At 47.8% G+C, this 13,357-nt stretch overlaps 1 protein-coding gene across 1 annotated transcript in view; it reads right to left on the bottom strand.

Moving 5' to 3' along the window:
- The window catches only part of LOC119390153 (alkaline phosphatase, tissue-nonspecific isozyme), a 58,809-nt gene that overhangs the window by 10,279 nt on the left and 35,173 nt on the right, over positions 1-13,357 (bottom strand). The window contains exons 2-6 of the mRNA XM_037657716.2: positions 10,703-10,983; positions 7,167-7,341; positions 6,461-6,633; positions 5,593-5,767; positions 4,332-4,463 (exon numbers count right to left, since the gene is read on the bottom strand). Coding sequence (XP_037513644.1) covers positions 4,332-4,463; positions 5,593-5,767; positions 6,461-6,633; positions 7,167-7,341; positions 10,703-10,983 — 936 coding nt within the window. The remainder of the gene's footprint in view (positions 1-4,331; positions 4,464-5,592; positions 5,768-6,460; positions 6,634-7,166; positions 7,342-10,702; positions 10,984-13,357) is intronic.

Below are 13,357 nucleotides of genomic sequence, written 5' to 3'. Positions count from 1 at the left end.
ATTTCTGCGCTCTTCCTTTATAGCTCTGTCTACATGGTGCGTCTGAGACAGCAGCTTGGCCCAAGGACATATCAGTTGGGCATTATGTATAGTGATCATTCCTTAGTTCCGTTTATTGATTGCATATTTAAATGTACATTTGTGAAGTTTTGCGTAAGCATACTGCGCACTGTTTCCGGTGACTTGTGTTTTTCCCGTATTCGAAGTGTACTTTCCCATTCTTGCTTTTCCCTGGCCGCATCATTTGTGCAAAAAGATGAACATTTTGCGTAAACAATCTACATTAAAATATTTGATCTCGTCCTGGTTATTTTGTGGACCTCTTTTTTTTTTGTTATCAGGCGCTTCTTCAGTTCAAAACTAATGCAGTTCCGAGGTTTACGTGATATTAGCTGTACCTGTTGCACACACACAAAAAAATATTGAAAAGATTGAAGACACTTATTCCTGGAAAGATATTGCGGGCATGCCAACATAATATTTTTACGAAAAAAAAACACATTTCTTACTCGTTCTTAACAGAGGGCAGCATTCAAGAAGTGATTTGCAACATCTAATACAAATTGTCACTGCTATAACACGTTAATGGTAATACCAGTGACAATGTATGTACATGGTAATACATGTACATACCCACGCCATTTTTGGAAAATTATGAAACCGGACGACAAAACCACAGTCTCTCTTTGTGACACTTCTGGATCCCCCGTTGCCGGTTGCGACGTTCCATCCGTCAACTCTGCATTTTGTTCCGTCTTTACTAACGAACCTAACAACGAACATCCTGATTTTCCGCATTTTGCTTTTCCTCTAATGCCAAAGATTGAATTCAATTCAGAGGGAATTGTAAAAGTTATTAACCAATTAAAGAACTCTTCGTCATGCAGTATAGATGGCATAAACGCCAAAATTCTGAAAAATACAAAACATGTACGCATTTCATATTGTCAATCATTTTTCAGCAGTCACTCGACACAGGTGAAGTCCCATTAGACTGGAGAGCTGGGAAGGTCATTCCGGTCTTCAAGAAAGGTGACCGCTCATTTGCAGGTAATTACCGACCAATCTCGCTCACTAGTGTTTGTTCAAAGATCATGGAACACGTCGTCTTTTCTCATGTTGCTACATTTTTATCACCCGTAAACTTCTTTCACCCAAACCAACATGGCTTTCGTAAAGATCACTCATGCGAGACCCAACTAACATTATTCCTGCACGACATTCAACTTCATGTGGACCGTAACATCCTAATTGACACACTGTTCTTAGAGTTTGAAAAAGCCTTCGATAAGGTACCCCACTCCCGTCTCCATCTAAAAACCTCGCGTCTAAACCTTCATCGACATGTTTTTAACTGGATTGAAGCATTCCTAACAAACCGTAAACAATTCGTGCATGTTAATGATCACTCCTCCGACCTCTCTCATGTCTTGTCCGGCGTGCCCCAGGGTACCGTCCTAGGGCCTCTTATATTCCTAATATACATAAACGATATTCCGCTTTCCGTTGAACCTAACATCCATCTTTTTGCTGATGATTGTGTCCTCTACCACCCTATAAATAACCCCACCGATGTCTCCCCTCTACAACATGACCTCTCACGTATTCAGCAGTGGTGTACCACCTGGTTGATGTCCCTTAATGCGCAAAAAAACATTACTAATTTCTTTCCATCGTCGCCGAAACCACACGTCGGCTACTTACACAATCAACAGCTGTCATATAGCTGCTACTGACTCGATTAAATACCTGCGTGTCCATCTTACGAGTGACCTATCTTGGGGCGACGATATTAAATCACATAATTCACTCCGCTAACCGCGCTCTCGGGTACATACGCCGTAACGTTTCCATGGCACCACCTTCCGTTAAACTACTCGCTTATAAAACCATTGTCAGACCAAAACTTGAGTATGCATCTGCTGTCTTTGACCGCCACCAAACTAATAATATCGAAATACTTGAGTCGGTACAGAACCGAGCAACCAGATTCATTGTTTCAGATTATTCCCGCTACTCGAGCGTCTCCGCCCTCAAATCCCAGTTAAATCTTTCTACCCTCGCTTTTCGTCGTCGTATTGCACGTCTCTGCCTTTTTCACAGATTCTTTTATTCAACCCCGCGTGACAACCACCTCATCCAGCCGGTCCATCGAGGTCATCGCACAAGTCATCAAAATGCTGTGATTCCGCCGCGTGTCCACACCACCTCATTTCAGCAGTCCTTCTTTTTGCGCACCGCCCGAGACTGGAATGACCTTCCGAACGAAGAAGCAGTCATCCGCGCTTCAAAAATTCTATCCAGTAAGCAGACTCAACAACATCCTAACATACACCTTCATCAATACCGCCATTCCACGAAGTTTTTCTTCTCCTCCTTCTCCTCCATACCGCCATTTTATGACGCCCACCCCTCATGTAAAGTCCCATACGGGACCTTTGAGGATATAATAAATAAACGAATAAATAAATAAATAAATGTTATTCATATACTTAGTCGTTCTAAAAATTCAATGAGGAGGTCGCGCTGCAACGTGAGCCCCCCCCCCCCCCGAACAAAATTCCTGGCCACGCCACTGATCAAGGTGTATAGCTCCCCACGAAAGAGATGTCGCCCAAAGGCTTCTCTTCATAAAATGAAGTTAAGGCGTTTATCTTTTGCTAGTTGAAGCAGTTAAATCGCGATGGAGGATGAGCGCGCTACGCAAACAAAGGACAGAGGAAAGAAGCGGGAAGACCCAAGCTGCGTCCTCGTTTCCATCTATTCACGTTTTCTTCTTTATTTTTGTCTCTTGCTAGCCTCTACGAAATGATTAGTCTCTCTATAATGGCGACAGGAGCGCTGCCAGAAGCCGCCAAGCGCATGCAGCGGCCGCTGATGGAACGTATTCTTCAAATGTAGATTAAGAAAATAAAGTATCCGCAGACGTACATTCAAATCGGAGCTTCCGTAAGTACTTCGAGAGACTCAGCAGCCTTTGGGAGTACACTGCTTTGATTTCAGTTTCAACCAGGCAGGTATACAGTTGCCGGCGCCGCGACTGAATCTGCCTTGCCAGCGGGCAAGGAAGTTACTTCCGGGGTAATTTCCGCCGAGGAGTATTTACTCTCGCTGTGTTGTAATGACCGGCCGTGCCTCGCAGCGCCGCAAACAGAAGGCGGCTGCCGACCACCAAAGGCTACGCGGCGTGTAGACGAATGCCCCGTTTGTCTATCCACACGAACAATAGCCGAGAGCCGGACTTCAACGCCAAATGGATGACTGTTCCATTTGGTCTACGAAACTCCGTTAGCAGTTGCCAACATCCTACGTACGTTGAAATGTGTGCCGGAAAAGAAAATAAGTAATTTATCTATCCTCAGCTGAAATTCTCCAAGCACGAGACGATCGAAAAGTGAAGTCTGTGTGTACAGAGACTAGCGTCGCTTCCGGCAATCGCTTTAACGACCAACGTATAAGCCAACCGGTTCCTTCCTAGTATCTCGATCATTCGTGCTCAACTTTATTACATGCAAAACGGAAACGGCGCGTAACGGCGGCAAACTTTACGACGGCATATTTTGGGCTCTGGCGCAATCTTACGCGAGTCACACCGCATTTAGGAATAGAATGTACAACCAGTTCATAACGGTACCATTTTTAGCTGCGCTACATGTCTTATGGACAATGAAAAAGAGCGCCTATTAAATGCAATGCCTTTAAACCACGAGGAGAAAATCTGCTCCAGATCTGCGCAATTGTATAACGAGCGCAAGCTACCGCACACCATATCTATGGCACTTTCGGCGTGGGCTCTCGGTCGATAAGGAAAGGGAGGGGGGGGGGGGGTAGATCAAACACTAGCATACCTTGATAATGAACCCCATGTGGTGAAGTCGCAGTCTTCTTCCCCACTATGACCTTCCTCATCTTCAAGTCTTGGGTTTCCGCATGTGAAACCCCAGATTTGATTGAATGTTTCAATGATTCTTCGCTATATGGGCCCAACCAAACAGTACTTTTGACACAATGACGTAAACCGGCCTCTATTTAGATATTTAATTGTTCACGCCGTTGGGCAACCTTCCCAATTTAAAAAAAATGAGCCTCGGCTTCTTCCAAATCTCTTAAAATTCTGCACGTGCCATCTGTGAGTATCGGATACTCCTCCCTACAACAAGTGCATCCGTGCTTGAGGGCATCCTCCTGGTGGTAAGTAGCTTGCAGATCAAAGATATTGCGCATCAAAGCAGAACATTAACAAGGAAAGCACAAACATGAATAATGGGAAAGTGCTGGTGATTCATTCAGTAACGGAAAGAAATAACATCAACGAAAACCGTATTGCCTACCTTCAACCATGAGCGCGAAACCGTTTCCGCGCTTTCGCAGTAATTCAACGGCCGTGACCACCATGTCTACCAGAGACGGCTGCTTGTCCTGGCGGTAATCTTCGTACGACATGTGGTCGCCCGAGAAAAGACCTGCACGAGAGCGCAGTGACGTCAACGTAAGCGCGCCAAGAAAGCACCAGCATGGACGTTCCTCTGCACATACTGTAATATCAAATGTCAAATAATGAATGTCAGCTCATCGTTGTGGCGTTTCGGTGAAGGTGGGAGAAAATTCCTTACAAACTAAACGGGCTACTTTTCTCTGTCGTCACAAAATCGGCCACAAAATCAAATATTGAAAGCTTTGGAATGCTTGTTCCAATCGTCAAATTGTTAACAGACGGTTTTATACGCCTATCGTGCGCAAACACAAGGAGGTTTTTTTAAAACCACCTTGCGCAAACATTGGAAATCCTGAAGCAAGCGACATTATCAACGGATCAAAGTTGTCAGCGTCGGCGCGTATAGGACGCTCTACAATCCATTGGGTCATTGCATACTGTACTAGAACACACTTCGCTACGGTACAGACGGGTGCAGCCATTAGCGTAGCCAGAGGTGGGGGTATGAGGGGGGGGGGGGATGGTCCACAGCCCTCCCCGGAATTTTTCCATTTGCATGTGCATACAACGCACGCACGCACACAATACACAAACTAGCACGAACATACTTGCTCCCCTCCCCCCCCCCCTCTAAAGAGAAATGATTAAATTCGTTCCTGATCGCAATGTCACCTATAACGCGCGGGGAACCATCGCCCGCATGTAATTGTGCAATCCGAAGTTCATGTGCGTCTAGCTGTAAGCCATGAACTACATTGTACGGGACAGATGTACGGTCATTTTAATACGCCCTAGCATCCTGCACCGTCACGTTCGAACTCATATTAGCGGGCATCTGGACAATATGTTTGTGTTACGTCCCTGATATGAGTTCACACAGGTGAACAAACTGCTTAAAGCTAGTGATTTCACTCCAAGCCTTTGGCGACCATACATGAACAGTTTTCAGTAATAAGTTATTCCGTTTTAAAATACTAGATAGCAGTACACAATCACGCCACAAGGAGAACTCGTTCTTTTGCTGCGGTACACTGTTACACCTGGACAAAACGGAAAGACCAGATTTAAATTCTGTCCTGGTGTAACGGTATAGCGTAGCAAAAGAGCGATGCCACATCAACTAGCCCCCGTCGAAGCCTTATTGAAGGAGGACTCACCAAGTAGGTAATCAGTTTTGTTGGTGTCGATGGCCTGCAGCTCCTCGCGAGATCCTACGAACTTCCTGTTCTTCTTGTCCTTCTTCCAGAGGTCAACCAGGTCAAGGCCGTCGCTGCGCTTGCCTCCGCCTCGCTGCTTGTCCTTGAAGTACGCCAGGCCTCCGCCCAGGATAACCTGAGCCGAAAGCACGTCAACACATTCTCTGCGAATGGTTCCACGGAAACAAAATATATGATATCCACGTTTACAGTGTGATCTTGGACTCCGCACACTGGATTGTGTTTCAGGAATTATGCAAAAAGCGCGCTTTGTTACAGAGATGCGTTGATGCGTGATCAAACATGATTCCACAAAGAAACAAAATAATATGTATATACCAAGCCTCGACCATAAAGCGCATCTCGCTTTTATTGTTGAAGAAACCTGCACACCTCCAGGAAATCTTGGAGCATACAGCCGCAACGGTGACAATGTAAGGTAAGATTGCACGACGTCCCGCCAGTCAACTAACAATTATGCTCCAAATAAATGTGAAGTATCACTTTATATTCTCGTATAATACACCGCATTCACGCTTTATAGAGAAATGGTCATAGGCTGCGACAACCAAACCGCCGCGCAGCGAGCTCCTGTACTCTGCGTTAGCTGTTGCTTGAAGTATAACGGCACAGAAGCGCGTCACTTTTGCGACACCAACTCAGACAACGTGTCAAGAAAACACTACAGTCACTGCGTTTCTACGGCATTCAAATTTGCCAATTTTCCAGTTCATAGCGCTCACGCAACGACGGCAAAAAGCAGCGCCGAGTTTCACTCAACCGCACCTGCATCACTGACATATCGCATTGCACTGCGTCAAGTCCTCACGTTCATGTTCCTTCCAGGTTCGTCCTCTACGAGCTGTCGGGCAATGTCCTTGCAACGCGTGCGCTTGGGCATCTTGGTGTCCATCTCCCAGTCGCGGTGCGCCGAGTGGGCGTACAGTGCTGCAGGCGTAGCGTGCGTGACCCGCGTGGTCGTCACAAGACCCGTCGACATGCCTGAAATCAGGTGGAAAGGAGCAGCGGCATTGGTACAACGGGTCAAACGTCAGTGACTTGGTTGTAACGTGCTCGTCAGATCTTTAACTGACCCTGGCCACGGTCGTTCAAAAGCTGCCCATAGAAGGGCTATAGGGGGCGCCACTGCTAAGGGCTATGGACTAATTCTGACCAGCTGCGATTTCACTATTGTGCATACCAGTGCGCGGGCGTTCTCTTTTAAATTTGACCGCCATGGCGAGAGATCAAGCATGCAAACATACTAGAGAATACGTCGCTACCGCTTCAACAAAACTAACTTTGTGATTATCGTGATTACAGGATGTGAAACTGGTAGTTCAGAAACATTTGTTCATGCAGGAGAAGCTTCTGTTCTGAATACACTACGAGTCTTCAATTACGGCACGATAAGTTGCAATTACGACAAGAATTTTCTACACGGTTTCTTTTTTGTTTTTCTTTTTTTACTTGTAGACGCTGCCCTCGCATTTAAGAAAAGCTGAATGAAGTTGGAAGGTTCTTTTGACGTGTACCTATATCCTGGGCCTTTTTAATGAACGAGTGCAGTTCGTTGCCAGCAGCGGAGTCACACTCTGATGTGTTGGCCTTAGCCGACAGGCCCAGCATGGCCATCTTGGTCTTGGCCCCACAGAAAAGCGCCGTCGCCGACGCAGCGCTGTCCGTCACCTGCCGGTCCACCGCGTACGTCTGCCCCAAGTGAAGAGAAAAAAACCAGAAAAAAATGTACTTGAAGCACAAGCTCGTAACTTAAACAGGGACTTCGGAAGACAAGGACAAGCGCATGTCCCGAAGTCCCTGTTTAAGTTATGCGCTCGCATTTCAAGTATCACGAATCACCAACTCGCGCAATCAGCTATTTTAACAAGAAAAAAAGGACCGGAATTTCACCACATGCATGCATATGAAATATGTTTCTCGAAGGCGTCGACAACTCTTGGGACGCCCGTAGGTCTAAGCAACGCCACGTCCTAGTGTTGCTATTCCTCAGAGAATGTTTTTATGTTGTCCGTGTCCATTAGAAAATCGTAGAAACTCACGCAATACAAGGCGCGGATCTGTTCGTTGTTGTTCGCGCTCTTTTACACGGTTATCACGCCAAGCACCATTTTCTCCGAGATGTGTGCGGTCAACGAAGACAAGAGAAACGAAGAATAATGACGCTGGCTTATTCACATGTATGATCACAATGCACAGAATTAACGTTTTGCTACTCTGAGTACAACACACGCTTTCCGCTGAATGTCAGAGCCACTGTGACTGAGTGTCTCCTTTCGGTCATTTTTCTCTCGAACCAACGTAATTAGAGCAAACCTATAACAGTTACAACTTCAAGAGGTTCATCTTGTATCATACGATGATGTACGGTGACGCAACAAAATTGAGATCCAGAACAGCCACAGGCTCTTTCTTTTTCTGAACCCGGACTTCATCCGATTGCCATCTACACTGCCGTCATCCTGAGAAGCAGAGGTCATCGGCCTTTGACCCTACCGTTCTTCGGACTGAACCTCCTCGCCGGCGTTCCGATATTCGAGTCGTCGGGGCGTGGCGCGTGAATTGTGTGGTGCACTGGTGTTCCCCAATTGGTGTTCTCGACCGACGAGTGTATTGTGTAACTCATTGCCTCCTTTCTGGAGGCCGGACGCCAGGACGGTAGGCCACCGGATTGGCGGGAGACGCTGGCAGCGGTTTGCGTGTGCCTCAGTATTGATAGTCTCGTAGTTACAAAAGCCGAAGACTTTTGACGTTGTTTCTCTTTCACTTAATCATGTAAATAAACCTATATTCCTCCTTCAAAGAACGCGTCTCCTCATTGGGAAACATCGGCTATGCGAACGTGCGGCGGGAACCAGCTACCGTAACGAGACCCGCCGAACCCCACTCCTCACGGCACGGACCCATCGCCGCTCCTACTCCCCGTCAACCGACCCGTCTAGCTTCGATATGCGCGGCTTCCTCCTTGGAAGTAAGCAGCCAGGCTATGCACTATAGAGCGGAGGTTCCGCGTGATGTCTCCGTCGGTGGGTGTGGCTTAGCTACTGCACATGCGCGGCTTGGCCAGGTGGTGCAGTATCTGGTCGCTAAACCACGCGATGCTTGCTTGCTCTTTCTTTTTTTTTATCTCTCTATTTCTTTCTCCCTCTTTCGTTGATATTCTGTCTTTCTCTCTTTCTCATTCTTTCAGTGCTACGCTGTACTCTCTCCCCTCCTCCTCTTCCTCCGTCTCATCACATCTCTCCTTCTCACGTTCACTTCTCTTTCCCATCTCCTTGCTACGTACACTATACTATACAAGGCTATGCTATGTTTTGCTGGCGTGCCTGGAGAACCGAGTGACTAGGACGCTGACCTTCGGATCGAAGGTACGCGGGTTCAAATCCTGCCTCGTGAAGAATTTTTCTTCTTTAAGAATTCTTCTCTTTCTTTAGATCTTTCTTTCCGTCTCTCCCTTTGTTTCTCTCTTTCTTTGCCTCTCTCTTTCCGCACTCGTTCTCAGGTAGCCGCAAAGTGGCACATACATGTTAAGATGATGATAGTTTTCTGCGATCGACTCACAGGAACGATTTGCTAAACAGCTTCGGTGTTAAAAGAGATAGAAAAAAAGAGAGAGCAAGACAGAACCAGAGAGAAAGAGAGACAGTCAAAGGAAAAGAGAGAAAGAAGTAGAGAGAATGAGAGGAAGCGATAGAAAAAACAGAAAGAGAGAGAGGAAGAAAAAATGAGAAAAATAAAGAGAAACAAGGCAGGCCGCCCAGCTCGGCACTTCCGTCCGGCTTGCCACCACTAGTGCAAAGCTGCGTTTTCTTTTACAGCGAAAGCTGTTATGAGCTCATTTCACCGGCCGTTTTTGGCGCCGTAGTTGTCCGCCGCCGCCGCCGGTGTCCGTAACCAGTATCGCTCGAAATAAGAAAAAAAAAACGAAATAAGAAAAAATTCCAGGATGGAACGAGATTCGAACCTGGGCCCTCTGCGTGGGAGACCAGTATTCAACCTCTGAGCCATGCCGGTGCTTGAAACTGCTTTGCAAAAATGTCCTATACAGGCTTCATGTCGGGAAGGAACCACATTAGCATATGCAATATAGCGTGGTAGAAGAGTAAAATAAGCACCAAGCGTCGCACAACGCGAATTCTGTAACCAGGCGTCACACAATGCGAATTGCGCAACGAGTAGGTTGCTGAACCTCCAACCAAGGAGGTTTAAACCTCCTTGCTTCCAACCCATTACAGGGCTCTGCCATAATTCTTCGTCGTCAGGCACCGCATCAACAAAGTGCGCATAATGCCTTACATGCGTTTAGCAGGTACCGCGGCTCTCCGTAGAATGACGAAAAATGGCACAGTGCCTGCTGCCCTACTTCTCAAAAATTACAATAATTTGTAGCGTAGTGGGTTCCTCGCAAGTGCACTTGTATTGGTTGCCAAGGAAGCCCATAAGCGCATGATCCATTTCCTCGGGGTCTCAGTAAAATTACAATGATTTAGAGCGTAGTGGGTTCCTCGCAAGTGCACTTGTATCGGTTGCCAAGGAATCCCATAAGCGCATGATCCATTTCCTGGGGGTGTCAGTAAAGATCTTCGCCCCCCCCCCCCCCCCCCCCGTCTCTCCCACGTCAACGTATGTTATACAGTATGACGGGAGAGAGAAATAGCGACCGGGCGTCACCCAATGCAAATTACATAACTGGTGGGCCGTTTAAAGCTTCCAACCCCTTACAGAGGGCTGAGCCATAATTCTTCATCGTCATCAGTCGTCGCGTCAACAAAGTGCACATAATACCTACAGACGTGTAGCTGGTGCCTCGCTTCTCCGCAGAATGACAAATAATGGCTTAGTAGGTGCTTCCCAACTTCACAAAAATTGTGATTTATGGCGTAGTGGGTACCTTTCTAGTGTACTTGTATTGTAGCCCCAAGAGAGCTTACAACGGGCTCTAGAAACGCCGCTCTTCCAGCTTTCGCTGTGACTGTGCTGCGGTTTCAGCGCAGGCCTGGCGTCTTTTTCGTTTATTTTTTTTCATTTTTTTCCTGGATACAGCAGTGCATACCTTGACAAGCGCCGTGTAAGGAAAGTGCTCGAAGGACAGGCTGCCCCCCTCGCCCGGTAGTTCGGTGCCCTTCTGGGTGCGGTAGATGCGCGACGCGGTGACCGTCGAGATTCCCATGCCATCGCCCACGAACACGATGACGTTCTTGGCGGGCGCGTCGACCACGGGTGCCGACAGGAGCCGGGAGAGGCTGTTCTGGGCGGACAGCCGCCAAAACTCTGGATCGTCTTCTCCCTCGGGCACCGGTACGCTCTCGTACTCTCGGGAGGCTTGGGGATTTGCTGCATGGAAAACGGTGAAATCGGAAATTAAACAAGTTTAGTGGTGTCAGATTACATGAACTGATGGCAAAGAACAGGCTGCAATTTAGCTGCACATCCAGACAAGATGTCAGCCATGTTGAACAAACATAGGTGTAGAGCTCCTTATTTACAAGGAGAGATGTTTGTCGACTTACAAGTATTCGGGGCCATGGTTATCGTTAAAAAAGTTTGCGCTACATTCTCCAGCCCATAAGTAAGCAGGGCTGAGCGCCACGTGCAAGATATTAGCGAAACGACGACATCATAAAGCGATCAATTGTAGGACATCTTGAAGCAACGCGCGGAACGGACGTCCGCCTGTCCGCGAAGCCCATCGACCGAACGACGAAACGGCACTTTAGATGTATTTGCCTACGTGGTTCTCTTCGCGAGAGTGAGATTGGGTAAAGAAAGGCAGATATTAGGTAAACGTAATAAAATAACACCATCTCCATATCTTCGCTTAGATTTTCAATCCTACACGTCCGACTAGAGTCTGGCATTCACTGCTTGCGTTTTATGCGACGATCATCTAGTTGTAGGCTCAGGGCTGCCGGTCGGCCGGAGGCCTCGGAGAGGACACGGAGGCAGCGACAACAGAAACATTGTCCTTGGAGGCTTGTCCGAGGCCACGGCTAGACTGATTCCTCAGCAGCGGGCGAGCCGCCAGCGTAGGCCAGGCCAAAGATGCTCATCGTTGTCTTCTCTTTGCTGCCAGCGCCTCCATACTGCCCCTCCACGTGCGGTGGAAGTAGGGGAGGAGGGGTAGTTCACTCCTTATTGAGGTCGAGCAGGTCGACGTCGTCCACTGGCGGCGGATGATTGCCGGTGGGAGCTGGAAACCCTTCTCGTGGAGCAGGCGCTCTTGTACGGCGAGGAGAAGCGCAAGGGCAGCCTCGATGGTGCCGGGAGAAGAGACTCCGAAATGAATATGCCGAACTTACTACTGCTACACACCGGCAGTTGCGTGAATGTTTCGCGTCTATGTTGTAGCTCTCACGTTGATATGTCTTGATTGTGCAAACTTTGCCTATCTTGTCATACCGCATTTCTATTTCAATTTTCAGTTTTGTCATCTTTACGCGATATTGTTGTTCTTTAAAATTTCTGTACTTTCAATAAACCTTAAGGTTTAGAGTATGCTGTTCTTTTTTTTTATTGATCTTGCAATTGCAGTACCTTTTTTTATTACAAAGTTGTTTATGCTGTACTAACCATTTAAATGCAAATTTTACTGTGACTGTATTCTACTGCTATTGCTTGATATAATCCTAACTGCAACTCTTACAGTATTACTCATGTATGATTAAGTATGATCTTACATGCCTATTTGTACTGTAAAGTCGTACGCTGCCAATGTAAGGGTCTTCAGGGACCAAGTCAAACTGCCTAGCATAGGCGTGCGCAGGGCTCCCCATTACGGGGGGGGGGGGGGCAAAGGTTCGTCGCAGCGCCCCCTCCCACCCTACTAAGTCAATGTATGGGGCAGATTTTGCGCCCCCCCTCCTAGGTGATTAGGGGGGGCGGCCGCCCCCTCCCCTGTCCCCCTTGTGCGCACGCCTATGCTGCCTAGAGCAGCTTTTAGCCCTGAAGACTATCCAGAATTTTCTGGTGAAATAAACTTTAACTTTGACTTGCGAGCCCGGCTGGCGACTCGTTTTGATGGTGGCGGCGGTGTGTTTCCGGAACCCCACAGGGGAGGGGAAGTGGGGGAGGGTGGCACAGGATGCGTGCTTCTTCTGCGTTGTAGGTTGCCCGGGGCTCAGAGGGGTGGAGGTCTGGGATGAGGTGGCCTCGGAACAGCTTCGGGTCTGAGATGAGATAGACCCGGAACGGCCCCGGAACTGTTAGCGTAGGATCGACCATGGCCGTTCGGGGTTGCAGTTCCCGGGAAGCCAGCAGAGTCGAGCGTTGTCCACGTGGCCACCGCGCGGTGACCGCTCGATGTGCGGCGTTGGTGACGGATATGTAAGGGGTGTGCCCGAGCGCTGAACCGAGATCCGGAGGGGTGGTGGTGGGGCTATAGAACGGCCGACGTCCCCGATCCATCTGGAGAGCGCGCAGAGCATTGCTTAAATGTGCTGGCGTGCAATGCTACTAAAGAAAACTGAACTTGACATCTTGCAGCTTGCATGTTGAATTTGCCAGCAAAGTGGGTAATCAAGCGTTATAAGGTTTGAGCTCGAACATGTACTGGTACAACTAGGTTGCTGATTCCGGTGTGTTTCAAACGGTAACATAAAACACCAAGCTTACGTGAAACTGTAAATATACCATCGCACCTAGGCGCTAAGGACGCTGAAATGCCCTTAGCTAATTTGCTCACATAACAGACACGGCGTAAAACTATGTC

The sequence above is a fragment of the Rhipicephalus sanguineus genome, chromosome 4 (genome assembly GCF_013339695.2).
Source record: "Rhipicephalus sanguineus isolate Rsan-2018 chromosome 4, BIME_Rsan_1.4, whole genome shotgun sequence".
Lineage (NCBI taxonomy): Eukaryota > Metazoa > Arthropoda > Arachnida > Ixodida > Ixodidae > Rhipicephalus > Rhipicephalus sanguineus.
This window is presented reverse-complemented; position numbering and strand designations above follow the sequence as displayed.